The sequence below is a fragment of the Pygocentrus nattereri genome, chromosome 4, assembly GCF_015220715.1.
Source record: "Pygocentrus nattereri isolate fPygNat1 chromosome 4, fPygNat1.pri, whole genome shotgun sequence".
Lineage (NCBI taxonomy): Eukaryota > Metazoa > Chordata > Actinopteri > Characiformes > Serrasalmidae > Pygocentrus > Pygocentrus nattereri.
The window spans coordinates 12,507,980-12,523,676 of record NC_051214.1 but is presented as its reverse complement, the minus strand read 5'-3'; the positions used below and the strand labels follow the sequence as shown (position 1 = coordinate 12,523,676).

Here is a 15,697-nt window from a genome sequence, read left to right as displayed (position 1 = left end):
GAAGACATTAGGCAAAATGAATCCACTTCCATCAGGAAGGGGAAAGTCAAAGGAAAACTGAAGGAAACCTTTGCACTGAAAATGCAAAAGTTTCCAAAACTGCAGTTCAAAAAATGATTGAAACTTGCAAAATAGAATCCTGACAGACCACCAAACTGTCACTGTCAGATAAACAGTACTTTAGAAGCTATTACTGAGAAAGAAAGCAGATCAACTGATAGAAGACGAGAGACAAGAAGTAGAAGACAACTGATAAACAAAGAAGGTGCTGGTGTTCTCAGAACAGAATCCCGACCTCAACATCACGGAATGTGACTGGGATTAGACGAACATACTTGGATTATGAGAAGCGTGAGAAAATGTAACCAAGTTCTAAGACTGAACTTTGGAGACGTGGAAAATGTCTCTGCAGATTTCTTTGTAAAACTGAAAGCAAATCTCCTGTAAATAGTAGAAGCTGTAATAAAGGCAAAGTGTGAACATCTTAAAAATGCATACAAATTTCATTGTTGAGTCGTGACTCTCATATTCCTTTTTTATTTACTGATGCTAAAAAATGTATAGCTTGTGCTTAAGGCCTGTTCTGACTGCAAATTAAATAAATGAAGATGCAAAAGGTCTCTAAATTTTGCACTATACTACTATATTTACTTTGCCTTTTAAACAGTTTAACAGTATATTTACTTAGTTGTTAATATTAAGAATTATCATTCAGTAACTAATATGTTATACATAGGTTATGTAGTAGAATGAGAAGCGTTAACCACATTCGGTCCCTCAGAGTTTAAGGGCTTAAAGCAAAAGAGTTGCATATAACAGCTATACGGAGCAGTCACACCACATCCTTACTCACAGCTGTGTGGGGAAAACTGTTTTTTACAACAGAGGCTAAATTATATTTCATTTTCTGCATGTATGTGACCCTAAAGTAATTCAGTCACACATTTTATTAATGCTTATGTAGTGAAACAGACACTTATATATTCGTCTTTGCAATTTAATAGAGCTGTGAGCATAAGGCTGTGTTTAGGCAGCAGGCTGTAATTCTAGAATGACACCCAGGATACCACACTGTGTACTTGTCCTTCAGAAGACCTTTCACAATTTCTTTACACCTGCTCAGACTTCCATGTTCAAGCTACTACTGTGTGTACATATTCTGAAAAGCATACAAATGTCTAATGTCTAACACTTACAATGAACATACTGTACTTTTTGCTAAAAGTGATGAAATACACCAGATTGAGTGTCAGGTAACTCCTAGTGATGTAAAGTCAGGATTAAGATGAAGCTGTACGAGTTTACAACTTGATATACTACATATGTAGAAACTGTCAAACGTCAACAGTGGCCTCAAACAGAACCTGATAAATCCGTTCAATGAATCAGCATGTAGTGTTCAGGTCAGGTGATGCAACACTGCTGCAAACTGTTTTAGATAGGATCTCAAATGGCTCCCTTCTCTCTACAAACTGCACTATGTAGGTCTTAAAGTTACGGTTACTGCATCCAAACAGTGCACCGTCTAACAAAGAACCACTTTGGATTTAGGTAGGTGTGCACAATTCCTTACTGGACATACAACAGTGCAATGTTTGGGTGTAAAAGCCAAAATTTCTCAAAAACATAGTGCACTATATAGAGACCCGTGTGCTATGTGGGATTCAGCCTCATAGCTGTTTAATATTGCCCATTAATAGGCTGTTTTTCGTTGCAATTTTCAGAACGTTACCTGCTTGTTTTATGTTAAATAATATTGCACTTATAGGAAACTTGTATCCAATACATCGCTTTGATTAAATTTGTGAAACATGAAATCTGCTTTTGCAAAAAAAAAAAACCTACATTTAAATAAACAGTTTTCATTAAAAAGTTTAATTATGCAAGTTACCTGTATTTTGTTGAGCTATTTTTACTTAATCAAAACAACCCAACTACAGTTAGATTGATTTTACTTGCCATGTAATAAAAATGATTTATGAAGTTAATGAAAATGGAGATATCTGTTTTTGCTATTTGAAAATGAACTTGTCTTGTATTTCATAGAAAATTACACAGAAGCCTCAACAAACTATTTTGTGTGTCCACATTTTATCTCTATTACTGCAAACTTCAATCTCAGAAGTTCATTGAATTGAATTTTCTGCTTCTCATGATCCAAATAATCCCAAAACACATTCAGTGATGCTGAGGTCTGGACTCTGGGGTGGTCAGTCTACCCGCGAACACCAACAGCTTCTTTAATTTTGATTTGCAAATTTTTCTCCTTCACTCAGCAACAGCTTCTACACATCCTTTCAGACTCATAGTGTTCAGTGTCTTTTCACAGTGGAAGGGTGGACAGAATCCCCTGTGGAAATTTTCAGATCTGAAGTAAGAGTGTAACATTTCTTCCCTCTCTTAAAGATGAAAGCTTTAAGTACTGTTTATCTGTTATCTTTTATCTTTAAGTACTGTTTTGGTGGTCTACCGGTTCTTGCATCGCTGTTAGGAGTTATATTATCTCTGCATATTTTAATAATGTTTTGAACTGCAATTTCGGAAACTCCTGTTTTTTCACTTGTTATCCTTTGACTGTCTTCTTCTTTATCCAAGTGGATTATCTTACAGGGGAGATGTCGCCTGAAAATGGGTAACTGAATACAGCCCCAATTCCAATGAAGTTGGGATGTTGTGTAAAACATAATACGATGATTTGCTAATCCTTTTCAACCTATATTCAACTGAATACACTACAAAGACAAGATACTTAATGTTCAAACGGAAAAACTTTGTTTTTTGCAAATATTCAATCATTTTGAATTTGATGCCTGCAACACGTTCCAAAGAAGTTGGGACAGGGCCAACAAAAGACTGGGAAAGTTGAGGAATGCTCAAAAAACACCTGTTTGGAACATTCCACAGGTGAACAGGTTAATTGGAAACAGGCGAGTGTCATGATTGGGTATAAAGGGAACATCCCTGAAAGGCTCAGTCGTTCACAAGCAAGGATGCGGAGAGGTTCACTGCTTTGTGAACAACTGCGTGAGCAAATAGTCCAACAGTTTAAGAACAACGTTTCTCAACGTACAATTGCAAGGAATTTAGGGATTTCATCATCTACAGTCCATAATATCATCAAAAGATTCAGAGAATCTGGAGAAATCTCTGCAAGTAAGCGGCAAGGCAGAAAACCAACACTGAATGCCTGTGACCTTCGATCCCTCAAGCGGCACTGCATTAAAACCCACATCATTCTGTAACGGATATTACCACATGGGCTCAGTAACACTTCAGAAAACCACTGTCAGTGAACACAGTTCGTCGCTCCATCTACAAGTGCAAGTTAAAACTCTGCCATGCAAAGCGAAAGCCATATATCAACAACACCCAGAAACACCGCCGGCTTCTTTGGGCCCGAGCTCATCTGAGATGGACTGACGCAAAGTGGAAAAGTGTCCTGTGGTCTGACGAGTCCACATTTCAAATTGTTTTTGGAAATCATGGACGTCGTGTCCTCCGGGCAAAAGAGGAAAAGGACAGTCCTGATTGTTATCAGCAAGTTCAAAAGCCAGCATCTCTGATGGTGTGGGGGTGTGTTAGTGCCCATGGCATGGGTAACCTGCACATCTGTGAAGGCACCATTAATGCTGAAAGGTACGTACAGGTTTTGGAGCATTTCCAAGCAACGTCTTTTTCAGGGATGTCCCTGCTTATTTCAGCAAGACAATGCCAAACCACATTCTGCACGTGTTACATCAGCGTTGCTTCGTAGTAAAAGAGTGTGGGTACTAGACTGGCAGTCCAGATCTGTCTCCCATTGAAAATGTGTGGTGCATTATGAAGCGCAAAATATGACAATGGAGACCCCGGACTGTTGAGCAACTGAAGTTGGACATCAAGCAAGAATGGGAAAGAATTCCACCTACAAAGCTTCAACAATTAGTGTCCTCAGTTCCCAAACGCTGATTGAGTGTTGTTAAAAGGAAAGGTGATGTAACACAGTGGTAAACATGCCCCTGTCCCAACTTCTTTGGAACGTGTTGCAGGCATCAAATTCAAAATGAGTGAATATTTGCAAAAAAACAATAAAGTTTATCCTTTTGAACATTAAATATCTTGTCTTTGGCATGTATTTAATTGAATATAGGTTGAAAAGGATTTGCAAATCATTGTATTCTGTTTTTATTTATGTTTTACACAACGTCCCAACTTCATTGGAATTGGGGTTGTACAAGTGGTGACTCATATTGGGTTCCTTTGTGGCACAACTGTCAATGATTTTGACCTATTGGCAAAAAAATAATACACTGGCACTTTAACTATGATATTTTGGCAAATATCCATAAACCACAAGATGTATCAGTCAGCTTTAATTCAAAGTAATCTAACAGAGAAAGACATGTAGTGCCCCCAAAGCTTAAATCATAAACCGCCATGTGCAAGATCACACAGGAGCCCAACCCACACACTCCTATCTGTGCTCTTTCCTTGTTAGGCATGTACTAACATGCAGAGCGTTACTAGACTTGATGCAGCTAGACAAAAAGTCAATGCCTGAGGACAGACAACATATTGTTGGGAGGGAGCCACTGCTGCTTCTCTCTCTCTCACACTCTCACACACACACACACACACACACACACACAAAACACACCTGAACAGTCACTCACCAGCTGCACCGCTCCATAGGCTCCCCTGCCAATTAGTTTTATTCGTTCGAAATCATCCAGCCTCACCTGCAGCTCCCTGAGACGAACCACAGCCTTTTCATCTGCACAACAAATCACAGCTAAATCTCACACCTTCTCAACCACACATGAATTTGCAATGAGGTTAATCCACAATGATGTCTATTAAAGTTTGGGGACACCTGTGTTTTGCATATTTTTATTGATTAGTAACCATGGAAAATTTAAAAATAAAACTGCTTAAATCTGCTCATTATTCTTTATGAAAAGTGAATCTATGGCAAAAAGCAGTGCCTTGGAAATACTGCAAACATTATCCTTAAGGATACACTGTTCATGAATTCTTATGGTTGCTTCCCATTCTGTTTTCTGCACTTGCATAGATGCCATTTTAGTGTTACAAGCTTTCCCATTCAAGTTTCAAACAGTGACCCATCTACTCATTTGTAGCATCTCTATCAATACCTTTTCATGTGTCCCCAGTTTTCCCCTTCTTGGGATGTCAGTACTCAGTGGCAATCAAACCTTATAGGTGTTTAACAATTCGACCAAAAGAGTTGTGTTTTTAGCAATAGCTTAGAAAAGAAAACTAGCAAATCATTATTTAGCCAAAATATTTTCATACCAAGCAATTGAACTGGACAAACATGAAGTAAAATGTTGTCATATAAAATTAGCAGAGCTGTTTTACAGGTAATTTTCTTACTTATTTGAAAAGTAAAATCAAATATTACATGGAAAAATAGTGAAAATCAAAAATTACATGGAGAATTTCAACAAAAGGCAAAGTGTTCCTAAACCTCAGAGGAGCCACAAACAGCTCTGGCTTAAAGAATTACTGTATTTGATACAGTATGAATGAGTAAACTACAGCATAAAGCTCAAGGATGGGGGTAGGTATCAAATTTACGATTTACTGGTGAAAAGAATCCGTTTCTGAAACTCTAAAAAGCTTGTTTTTCACTGTTCATGAATAATTGCCTCCAGCACAAGATGGTCTGCATATTTCTTGTTTAAGAGGACTTACATCTGCTCAAGAAGGCATCAATGTTTTTGTTCTTCCGCAGCGCAGGGTGATTCAGGTCCAGGGCCAAGGCGTTCACGGAATCCTGCACAAATCGAGAACAAAGACTTAATCCATTAGACAGAGGCGTCTGCACTAAAAGAATTTCTTCAGCACCTTCAGGGCACAAGAAAGCTGCTCTACAACATACTCAAATATCAAATGCAGGTTAATGGCTTTGGGTTTGTAAATGGGCCAGCAAGCCAACTCTGATTTAGAATGAAGCTCAGCTGTACTTGACAATGAAGCTAACATAATAAGTTGAAGTTTATAAAACTAACTTGATGTGGATGGCTTATATGGTGAACATCCACATTGAACCAATGGAACTAGCCCCATAATATACAGCAAATTTATTACACGCAGTTGGTCAATGATCTCCAAGTACTAATGGTAACCACAACATGCTCATAAAAGCTTACTGTGACATAACTAATCACACCAATGATAAATGTTATTCTCAGAACCATATGCTTGTATATCACAACACCTCTATATACACCCCTAAATTACCATTTCCTGTGGTGTTGAAATTTTGAGTCTGGGAAAAAGAAACTTGATATGATAATAATAAGATCTTAATGTGATTATTGCATTTATATTGATTATACATAGATGAAGATTTTTTTGTTAATCTAATTCAATTTCTTTTTTTTTCTATTAGACTTTGTTGCTCCTAGATACTCTTACGGATCACTGGGGCAGATTTAGCAGGCCATACATTTTACAACCTGACGTGGAACTCCAGGACAGTGCCACATTTGAATTCTCTGAGCTCTTCAGTATGATCCATTCTACTGTTAATGTTTGTCTATGAAGACTGTATGGCTATACATTTGATTTTATACACCTGTTACCAATGGGTGTGGCTGAAACACCTGAATCCAATCATTAGTAAGCGTGTTGAAATACAGTTTGTCATCATTCTTGCATTAGAATTCTAGATAATTGTAGAACAGGTCTACCCAAAGTAGGCCCCAAAAACATCTGATTTTCCCCACCAGAAAGCTGCCTAACCCCCTACTCTCTCAGCCATTAAAAGAACACTTATTTAGATGTCACTGGCTGCAATGGCAGTAGTGTGCTAACAGAGCAGGTCCATGCACAAGAGAAGATGTAGGGGTAGGGAGCATCAGTGTGAAGAACATGTTTTCACTAAAATGAAAGGAGTGTCTCATACACAAGGAAAGCATTGGAGTATTTAAAGAATAGTTTCTTCTATACAGCTAATGAGTTGCTACTAATGAAGTAGCTGTGTTATTTTTGGGCTTCAAACAGAGAACTTTGGCCCCAAAGACAAACAGTTTGGGCACCTGTTCTAGAATGTTCTAGAGTTCTTGGCTTCTCTCTCCACTGACTCCTGTCACACTTGTGATACTCCACAGGGCTGTTTTGTTAGAGCTAAAAATATGCACAAAGGAGACCTCCCCAGTTGCACCCCCCACCACCCCCAGTAACCCAAACATTCCTCTCAGTCTATCACTAACACACACCAGGGGTGTAAAAATGCTATGCATTGTGATGTATCTATGTGAAGGTGGTGATCAGTCTTGGAATATTGATAAATAACCGTAATATTCAATAAAGCATGTGCTTGCTTTTTGGCCTATTTTCAACCTATTTTAAAGCACAACAATTAAAAAAGCTTGGTACATTATTTTTAACATGTAATACCCATCCACCCTTATACTGCTTTACAGTTATTTACCCCACAGATTTGTTTGCCACCTCTCAGTACTAGCCTCCTTTTACCTTTTCCAAAACAACACAGGCGTAAGTCATTAACATCGCCTCCGTAAATGGCCGAACACAGTGGGCATGCACATACATGCACGCACACACACTCAGAGGCAGGAAGCGGCCGGCACACAGAATGCTGGAATTGGTTATCTTTCTCTCTTCAATTCGAGGATGTGACTTCAGCTTCCTGACTGGAGGTGAAGTGGGGGCAGGGAGGCCAGGTCGAGCTACCATTCAGGCTCAGGCTCAATCTGTGCAGATTCAGTTACTGAAAATCCTTTTTTAGAGACTAAACTAAAATAAAACAGTTTAGTTATTTACACGCTTTCCTGTAAGAAATGCTGCTTGTAGGGCCAGGCAATATGACAATATTTACTGTTATCATAATAAATGACTCCACAATATGTCACAACATGCTTCTCGGTGTACATGACAGACATCTTTAGTACTTAAAAAACTGTATGTTGGATCACAAAGAGAGCAGAATTAGTCCTGTTTGAAGGGAATATAGTGCAGTATGTGAAATTAAATACAAATCTTTTTTTTTTTTTAAAGTGGCACTACTCAGTGTGCTCCAGCTTATTAGATGTCAGAAAAAAATGAATACTGTGATGTATTATGTATTGTGATATAGAGCTACACAATATAGCAAAATCATAATGTCATGATACTGTTTCATGATACACAATATGTCACAATATTTCTTTTTTTCTGACACCTTTGATTACATTAAAAATTACTATATAAAAAAAGCTTTGAGTAAAAATAAATTATCTTATTACATGCTATTGGTCAGTGATCTTTAAGTACTGACAGTAATCACAACATGCTCAGAAAATCTTATTATGCTTATATATCACAATGTACACCACTAAGTTACCACTTCCTGTGCTGCTGGAATTTTGTATATGGTCCCTCTGGCTAGTTGGAGGCTGAAGTGAAGAGTCTAATGGTTCTATTCAATTGACAGTCTGGAGGAAAATCTAGTTTAGACAATTCGAGGCTAAATTTTAACAGGATATGGTTGGATCTTAATGCACTGTTAATGTACTAATGTAAAGATTATCTATAGATCAATAGATTCGGTTAATGAATTAATTTTACATAAAAACATTGCTATTAGGGCGGTCATTAAATTAGAATAGACTTAATGAAACAATAACAGACCATCCAAGATTCCTTTCCAGATGCCTTTCTGATAACCTTTCATTTATAGATTACATACTTCCTTTCTGGAAAAAAATGTTTTACAATAAAGGCTTAACAAACATGCAGAATACATTCACTATATAGGTGTATAACTACAGACTTTAGCTCATGTGCTGATGTGCAATTGTTCTGCCACCGTCTACTGCATTCACCATTGGTCGGTTTCTGACCACAGGACCACTGCTGACAAAATATTACTTGGGTGGTGTACAGAAGTGTTGCAAGAGCTTTTACACACTCGTCAGTTAAGTTGAGAGTGGTCCCTAACCCAAACATACCCAGGTAAGAGCTCTGTGGTCAGAAACTGGATACCGGTGATGGGTGTAGTGTTTTTAGATAAGCCGTCGCCGGTGGCTAGTTTCTGACCACAGAGCTCCAACCTGGATATTTTTGGGTTGTGGACTACTCTTAAGGGTAGTTAAGACAAACTGTGCATTAACAGACAGGCTACAAGGTTAAACCTTGAAATAAAATGGTCAGAGAGTACATCTATGCGGCAAAAGATGTCTACAAATGGGCATGTTCAAAAGGTATTCAGCAAGGGCAGAGGAACTAGAGATATGACTGTCCATGCATGCTGAATAACTGAAAAAGCCAGAGAACTCAAAAAGGAGGTCAACGTGTGTTTCATTGACTACAGCAAAACCTGATTATATGAAATTATGGAATGACATTAACCCATCGAACACCCTCTCATCCAGCATCAGCGTCTGACCTTACAAATGCTCTTCTGGATGAATGGGCAAAGAATGGCACAGACAGAAAAATCTTGTAGAAAGCTTCCCAGACGAGCACATTATAGCTGCAAAAGGAGGACTGACTCCATATCAATGCCTAAGGATTTACAATGGGATGTCATAAAAGCTCCTGTAGCTGTGACGTGTAGGTGTCCCAATACTTTTGTCCATCTATTTTAAGTGAAGCAGGACTACACAATTCAACATTTGTGGAAGAAATAATAACCTTCAATATGCAGATGACAACACTTTAGGAAGCCCTGAAAGCTCTTATAAGGAAAACTAATTCATTTGAAATGGGTTATGCTTGAAATAGTTTAAGGGAAAAAAAGAAGAGCGTGACCAGCAACCGTATGGATGGATCAAAGGAATCATGAATAAGCCATTAAGAAGACTAAGGACCCAGACAGATGACAGAACATTCTGGGGAAATACTATTCATATGGTCTCCAGGAGTCAGAACCAACATGACAGCACTTAATAATCATGAGCCACAGCTCTGCAATCATAGTTCATAGAGTTGAAGCACAAAGGTCACCATAATAGAGCAGACTAAGAAACTCCAAAAGTCATTAGTGCTTAATGGAATAGAGTATACAGTTTGCACTCTGCCAGTCTGTGATCATTTGCTTTCATTGCTTGTTAGCTAAATTAGCCGTATAGCTTCAGTACAAAACTAAAGGACAACAAACGCGTCGTAGTTGACTGACTACCTTTGGTTCAAGCAGGAAAACCAATTTGAAAGCCAATTTAATACTTTCACTTATCTATTCTTTTAACAGTACAGAGCTTTATGGAAGCCTGGCCTGACTAGGAGATGAACCGGCCTATATTTAAACCCAGTGTTAATAAGGCATCAGGGATTTAGTGAGTTCTTTCCTTGTCATCAGCTCTCTACATCTGGTGACGCACACACCCAAAATATATCACACAATAACTCTGGAGCTTACTTGTGGACAGATACTGCTTTTCATAAAGAGCGTAAGCACGCAAGTGATGTGACCATTCAAAAGCGACCATATGCACGTGTGGTCAGTGCTTTAAAGGTCTGCTAGGCAACATGTTCACTTTTCCACTTGTTAGCCATCACTGGCTTGACATTGCCGGCTCGTCACATCATGAAAAAGCAAAGTCACTTTCAGTTCACCCCAGATTTTACACAGCTCCAGAAGATGAGCTCTGCAATGCATTGAAAAAGCCTACAAAAAAACTGGTTTATTTGCATAAAAAAGTACAGATGATTTGACTGCATGGTTGGAAGAACCAAATGCAGACCAACAGATCTTTCGGCTGGTTTAATGAAAAACTTGCTTGGCAAGTCCCCCCTAATTTCACCTTACACAGCTTACAGTGCAATAAGAGCACCTTAAAAACAAGAAGCAGCCCTTCCATTAAATTGCTTAGCAGGTAATTAAGGTGGACTGATGTTTTGTGATAGTTCCGTAAAAAAATAAAACATATAAAGCCCTATCCCTAGCCCAAATGTAGTCCATAAGCCAAGACATGCTTGGCGTCTGAAATTTGCTAAGCGGCTAATGTAGCTAAAAAGTAAGGGAGCTTATAGTCCACCAATTAGCATTTGCTACAAACCAGGTTAAGTTGTCAAGCAATTATAAATAGTCTTGCAGAGGTTTCTGACACACTGTATGATTTTCTTTACCTATAAACTGTAAGGGATGCTGCAAAGCTTAAAATAGTAGCAGCTAACTTGAAGCATCTTACATGTAGATGACAGCATGCCACACAGTCTCGGGTTGATTAAGCACAGTTTGCATTATGTTAATTAACGTAATGTCTTAACAACATTTGCTTCATAGCTCAATTATCTTGGACAACTGATTACATTGAGGCTAAGGGAAATAACGGCTCTTACACAGCATTCTGGCCTAAAACTAGAGTTGAATACATAATCAAACTTTTAAGATAAGTCATCAGAAGGGTTTTTTCTACTCTTTAAACTTGGACAATCCTACTATAGACTCTACTGCTGCACCGCTATAGGAGGTGAGCAGGCATGTTTAGAACAGAAGCAGCAATGGTTACACTTTTCATTTTGGCCAGCGTGTCAATTTACCTGTTTAGTGGGTAATTAAGTTGGAATGATGCTTTGAGGTAATTTAATACACACATACATATGTACACACACACACACAGACCAGTCCACATTCTTGAGGAGAAGGGCGTGTTCCCCACACAGAGATCATATCAAGCAAAAGCAGATAAGAGTCAGCAACACTGGCCTAGGACTTCCGTCAATTTCTCTACACTCTCCACATATGCTTTATGCCTCTCTGCTGGTTTTGTTTCGCTTATGCTTTGTCCACATATGTACGGTGTTGTTTTCTAAGAGTTCTTTGAGGTGGTGTAATACAAGATGGGAACTGGCCAGGTAGCTGGGGTTTCTGAAGGGGTGGTAGTAGAGGCAATCTTGTAAGACTGGTTTGAGAATGTTTCTTTTCTTAAATGTTCTTTCTCTTTTTAAACCTCATCCAGGAGGTCTTGAGCTGTTGAACTGTCTTCAAATCACTGCACTGCCTACATGACGATTTGACACGAAACAGCGGAAATAGCGCTGGCCGTATTGTGAAAATGCAATATCACAATACATCAAGAAGTCTCCACGATATATGACGCGCCACAATATTTATTTTTTCAGATATATGATACGTTGTTACAGACAAGTAGTGCCACCCTGTGCTGCAGTAAAACCAACAAAACAGGACCAAATATACTCTCTAATCAAACAGGCAGTTGGGATGTGTTTTTTAGGACTGATGATATGCTCAGCTTATTGTGATATACTGTGATGTAATTTATCACACTAATGATACTGCCCTATTGCCCGGCTCTAACTGAAACATTTTATATTAAATTAGAACAAACTGCTTAGGCAGACTGTTAAGCAGACGTCTGAAGAGTATCATAAAACTACACTCAGCAAAGACTTCTTGTTATAAAGCAGAAGTCAAAAACAACTTCAGTGGGAAGAAGAAAGTATCACATCCAAAAACTCCAAGCCGAGTTTCTTATACAAAAAGTGCAACACAAGCGCTATTCTTCTCTTTTTGGGGTTCCTTTTAGCCTAAATTTTAAAATGGTAACGCTCAGAAGTGAGAAGTATGACAAAGTATGAACAAAGGTTCTGTTCCACTTTGCTGGGTCAGTCTAGGCGCTGAATCAGCAGAACAGAATGAAATTAAGCCTGAAGAAGGTTCTGTTGTAAAACAGAACCCTGTTTGGTGCTATATAGAACACTTTTCAAAAAGGTGCTCTGTACAGAACCATCATAACAGCAGACCTTTTTGGTGCCATTTACACAAATGTCTAAACAACACAACGTCCATCGATCTGAAGAAACACTTCACCATGCATAGGGGTCTTTGAGTGTTCATAGTTCTATATGGAACTACTATCTTCCCTAAAGAACCAGCGACAATGTTGTAAACCTCCTCTATTCCCCAATCTACTAATGGGCTAAATGTCTCATTGTACTGTTCTCAACTATTGTGTTCTTATGTTTCCTTCGTATAACTTGTAGAACAGTTCTAGAATTGGCCTGCTGTCTATTTCTCTGATAATACAGTAGTTAAGGTTCATATAACTGTGAAAATATAACTAGTTATTATCCATTTCTGTCAGGTATTATCCATTTCTGTCAGAATGGTAGTCTATCAACATCATTTCAGTTACCCCGCCTAAACACCCTGAGCACAGCTAACAGAGGTGAGCGTGTATGTGTGCAGTACTGACACGTTCTGGGCAGTTAGCCTAGCAGTGTCCTTACCAGCAAGCTTTCCAGATTCAAGGCTGACCGCTGGTCCCTTATCATCGCCTCCACTTTCCTCATGCGAGACTCGAGTCTCCTCTCGGCTCCGGTCGACATGCTGGAAGTGCGGGCAGGTTAAAGTCCTCCTCAGCAGAGACATGTGAAAGGCAGAGCCACGCTGGGAACCTTCAAGTCCCAGCAGAGCGCCGGTGGACGAGCCCAAAGCCCGGCACCTCCGAAACGAGCGAACCGTAGACCTCCTCGGGAAGTGAAGCAGGATCTAAGCTCTGTCCGAAGTTAGTTTTATCCCAGTTTTCCTTTCAAAGTCGCCTAGCCAAGCTGTCACTAAAGTCACTCGCTCGCTGTCATTCATCAGCGCCTGGTTCAATCCGCTTTGTTTTAGCTCGACATGTAAAATGTAAGACACATGGAGTAAAAGTGCCAAGCAGCCCGGCTGGCTCTTCTCAGTAGGACTGGTTTGTGGCTCTGACTAACTGACTGCCCCCAGGCGAAAGCAGGAATTCCTCCAGCCTTATCTCACACATCGCTTTTACCGCTCCTACTTTTAGCAGGGAAGTAGCCTGGCTCGTCTGTTCAGCCAGCACACGACTCGATATGCTATTAATAGAGAGTTACACGGTCGGACCTCCACACTTTACTTCAGTCAACCTTATTGATAATCTCAAGTTTACCTCTAATTTCAGTTCTGTCGAACATTCTGGATAAAATGTGTACTGAAAATACAACAATATTTTATGTAAAATTGTTTCTATTATTATTATTATTATTATTATTATTATTATTATTAAAAAAAGAAAATACAAAATGTGGTAAAAAGTAAAAGTTAGTGCTCTAAAAATATTTCGATTTTATTGTTGTGTTTTTATTTTTTCTGTTTGTGTTGTGTCAGATTTAGTAAATAAACAGAAATTGGGCACTAACGTTTGCAGGAAAAGACCATCTTTAAGTTATTATTATTATTATTATTATTATTGACATAGACATAAACATTAGGTTTAGGGGTATTTTATTAAAATACATAATAATAATCATAATAATAATATATACATGCCATTCTCATTCCATTTCATTTTCTGCCAACATTAATCAATGAATCCATTTTTATAGCTGACACTGTTTTGTGTATTTAAATAAAACGTTTATGAGGGCCAATTATGTAAATATATAATTGTACAGTGTGAGCCAAATTGGTTTTATTAGGTCTAAAAGGGCCCTATAAACCTGTCTCTAGCTGATGAGCAACCATTATGGCTGTAGCCATCTGAGGCGAATAAGAACATAAAAATAAAGTGATGTGTGTGATGGAGGGATGAGTATGTGATAGTGAATGTGTGTGAAAGAAGAAGTTGCTGTGTCATCTCAGCTGATTTGTTTATCAGTGACGTTGCAGCATTTTCATAAATAGAACACATGACCTTTGCTGCTAGGCCTGCGACTGTCTGGCATCTGATTAGCTCCGCTCAAACAAAGCTTTGATGGACTGAACATGGCGCAGTGGAAAAACTCACCAGTTGACACAATAAGCGAAACTGAACCAACAGTCAGCGGATGCATTTTCAAAAGCTGCCTCTCGGTCTTTGTACAGGACGCGGTAGTAGATAAAAACACCTGGAGTGACAGGTTGACCTGTCCGTGTAGTACAGTCATGGATTGTACTCGAGGATGATGAGTAATTACAGAAGCGTGCCACAGGTTTTTGGGAGACGCATCCAATCTAACCTGGTGCTGGCACACACATACATACAGAGTGATGTCATCACAGGGCGTCACAGGGGTTGTTGACACAGGCGTCCTCTCCCTGGCAGATCATTAACCTGACGTAGACCTTTCGGCTCTGCTGTTGAGAGGTGTCTTTATCATGCGGTGGCAGTTTGGTGAAAAATCTCTTATTTACACAGTTTAGCCCAAACGTACACAGCAAGCTGAGAGATGTTTGGTGTTTGGATTTTGCTTCTTTAGTTTTGCTCAGGAGCTAAAAGGCTAAAGTAGCTAATGGAACCCCTAAGAGCGCCAAACAACCCGCAAGCCTTAATCATTACACACTGCGTCGAGTTATTAAAGAGACACACTGTCCAAAATGAAAAATCTAATCATTGCTACATCTGTAAGCTGCCTACTAGCATAGCAGTGCTGACCAAAGTTGGTCTATGTAGACGTTTAATTGGGCCAGACAGAAATGTACTCTATCCCCACCTCCTAAGAGAACAACACGTTTTTGTATTACATGTAACTTATTACATCCTTATTTTCCTTTAACAAAATGTAGTGCAATTTTACAAATACAATTTTTGAACCGGTTTACCTTCTTTAGTTGTATATTGTTTTGTCTTTTTGTCCCTCGGCCCACCACAAATCTTGCATTTTGGCCCTCCATACCAAAAAGTGTGAGCACCCCTGCTCGTAACTGGTATTTTCCATTTTAAAAACTAGAAAAAAAGCCTTTATGATGGTGTATCTTGAAGGTGAACTTGGCATTTTTGGAGCAGACAGT

General features: G+C 38.9%; 1 protein-coding gene across 4 annotated transcripts in view; it reads right to left on the bottom strand.

Moving 5' to 3' along the window:
* rock2b (rho-associated, coiled-coil containing protein kinase 2b) overlaps positions 1-13,863 on the bottom strand; it is a 60,708-nt gene extending 46,845 nt beyond the window's left edge. For 3 of the 4 annotated variants that reach the window (XR_005130212.1, XM_037537978.1, XM_037537979.1), the window contains exons 1-3: positions 13,204-13,302; positions 5,698-5,779; positions 4,653-4,753 (exon numbers count right to left, since the gene is read on the bottom strand). Coding sequence is in view for 3 of the 4 variants with exons in the window: in XM_037537978.1 (XP_037393875.1) it covers positions 4,653-4,753; positions 5,698-5,779; positions 13,204-13,302 (282 nt within the window). In the remaining variant the exon portion in view is untranslated. Of the gene's footprint in view, positions 1-4,652; positions 4,754-5,697; positions 5,780-13,203 lie in introns of all 4 variants that reach the window. The other variant, XM_037537977.1, reaches the window with a different exon arrangement.
* Between the last annotated feature and the right edge of the window lie 1,834 nt (positions 13,864-15,697).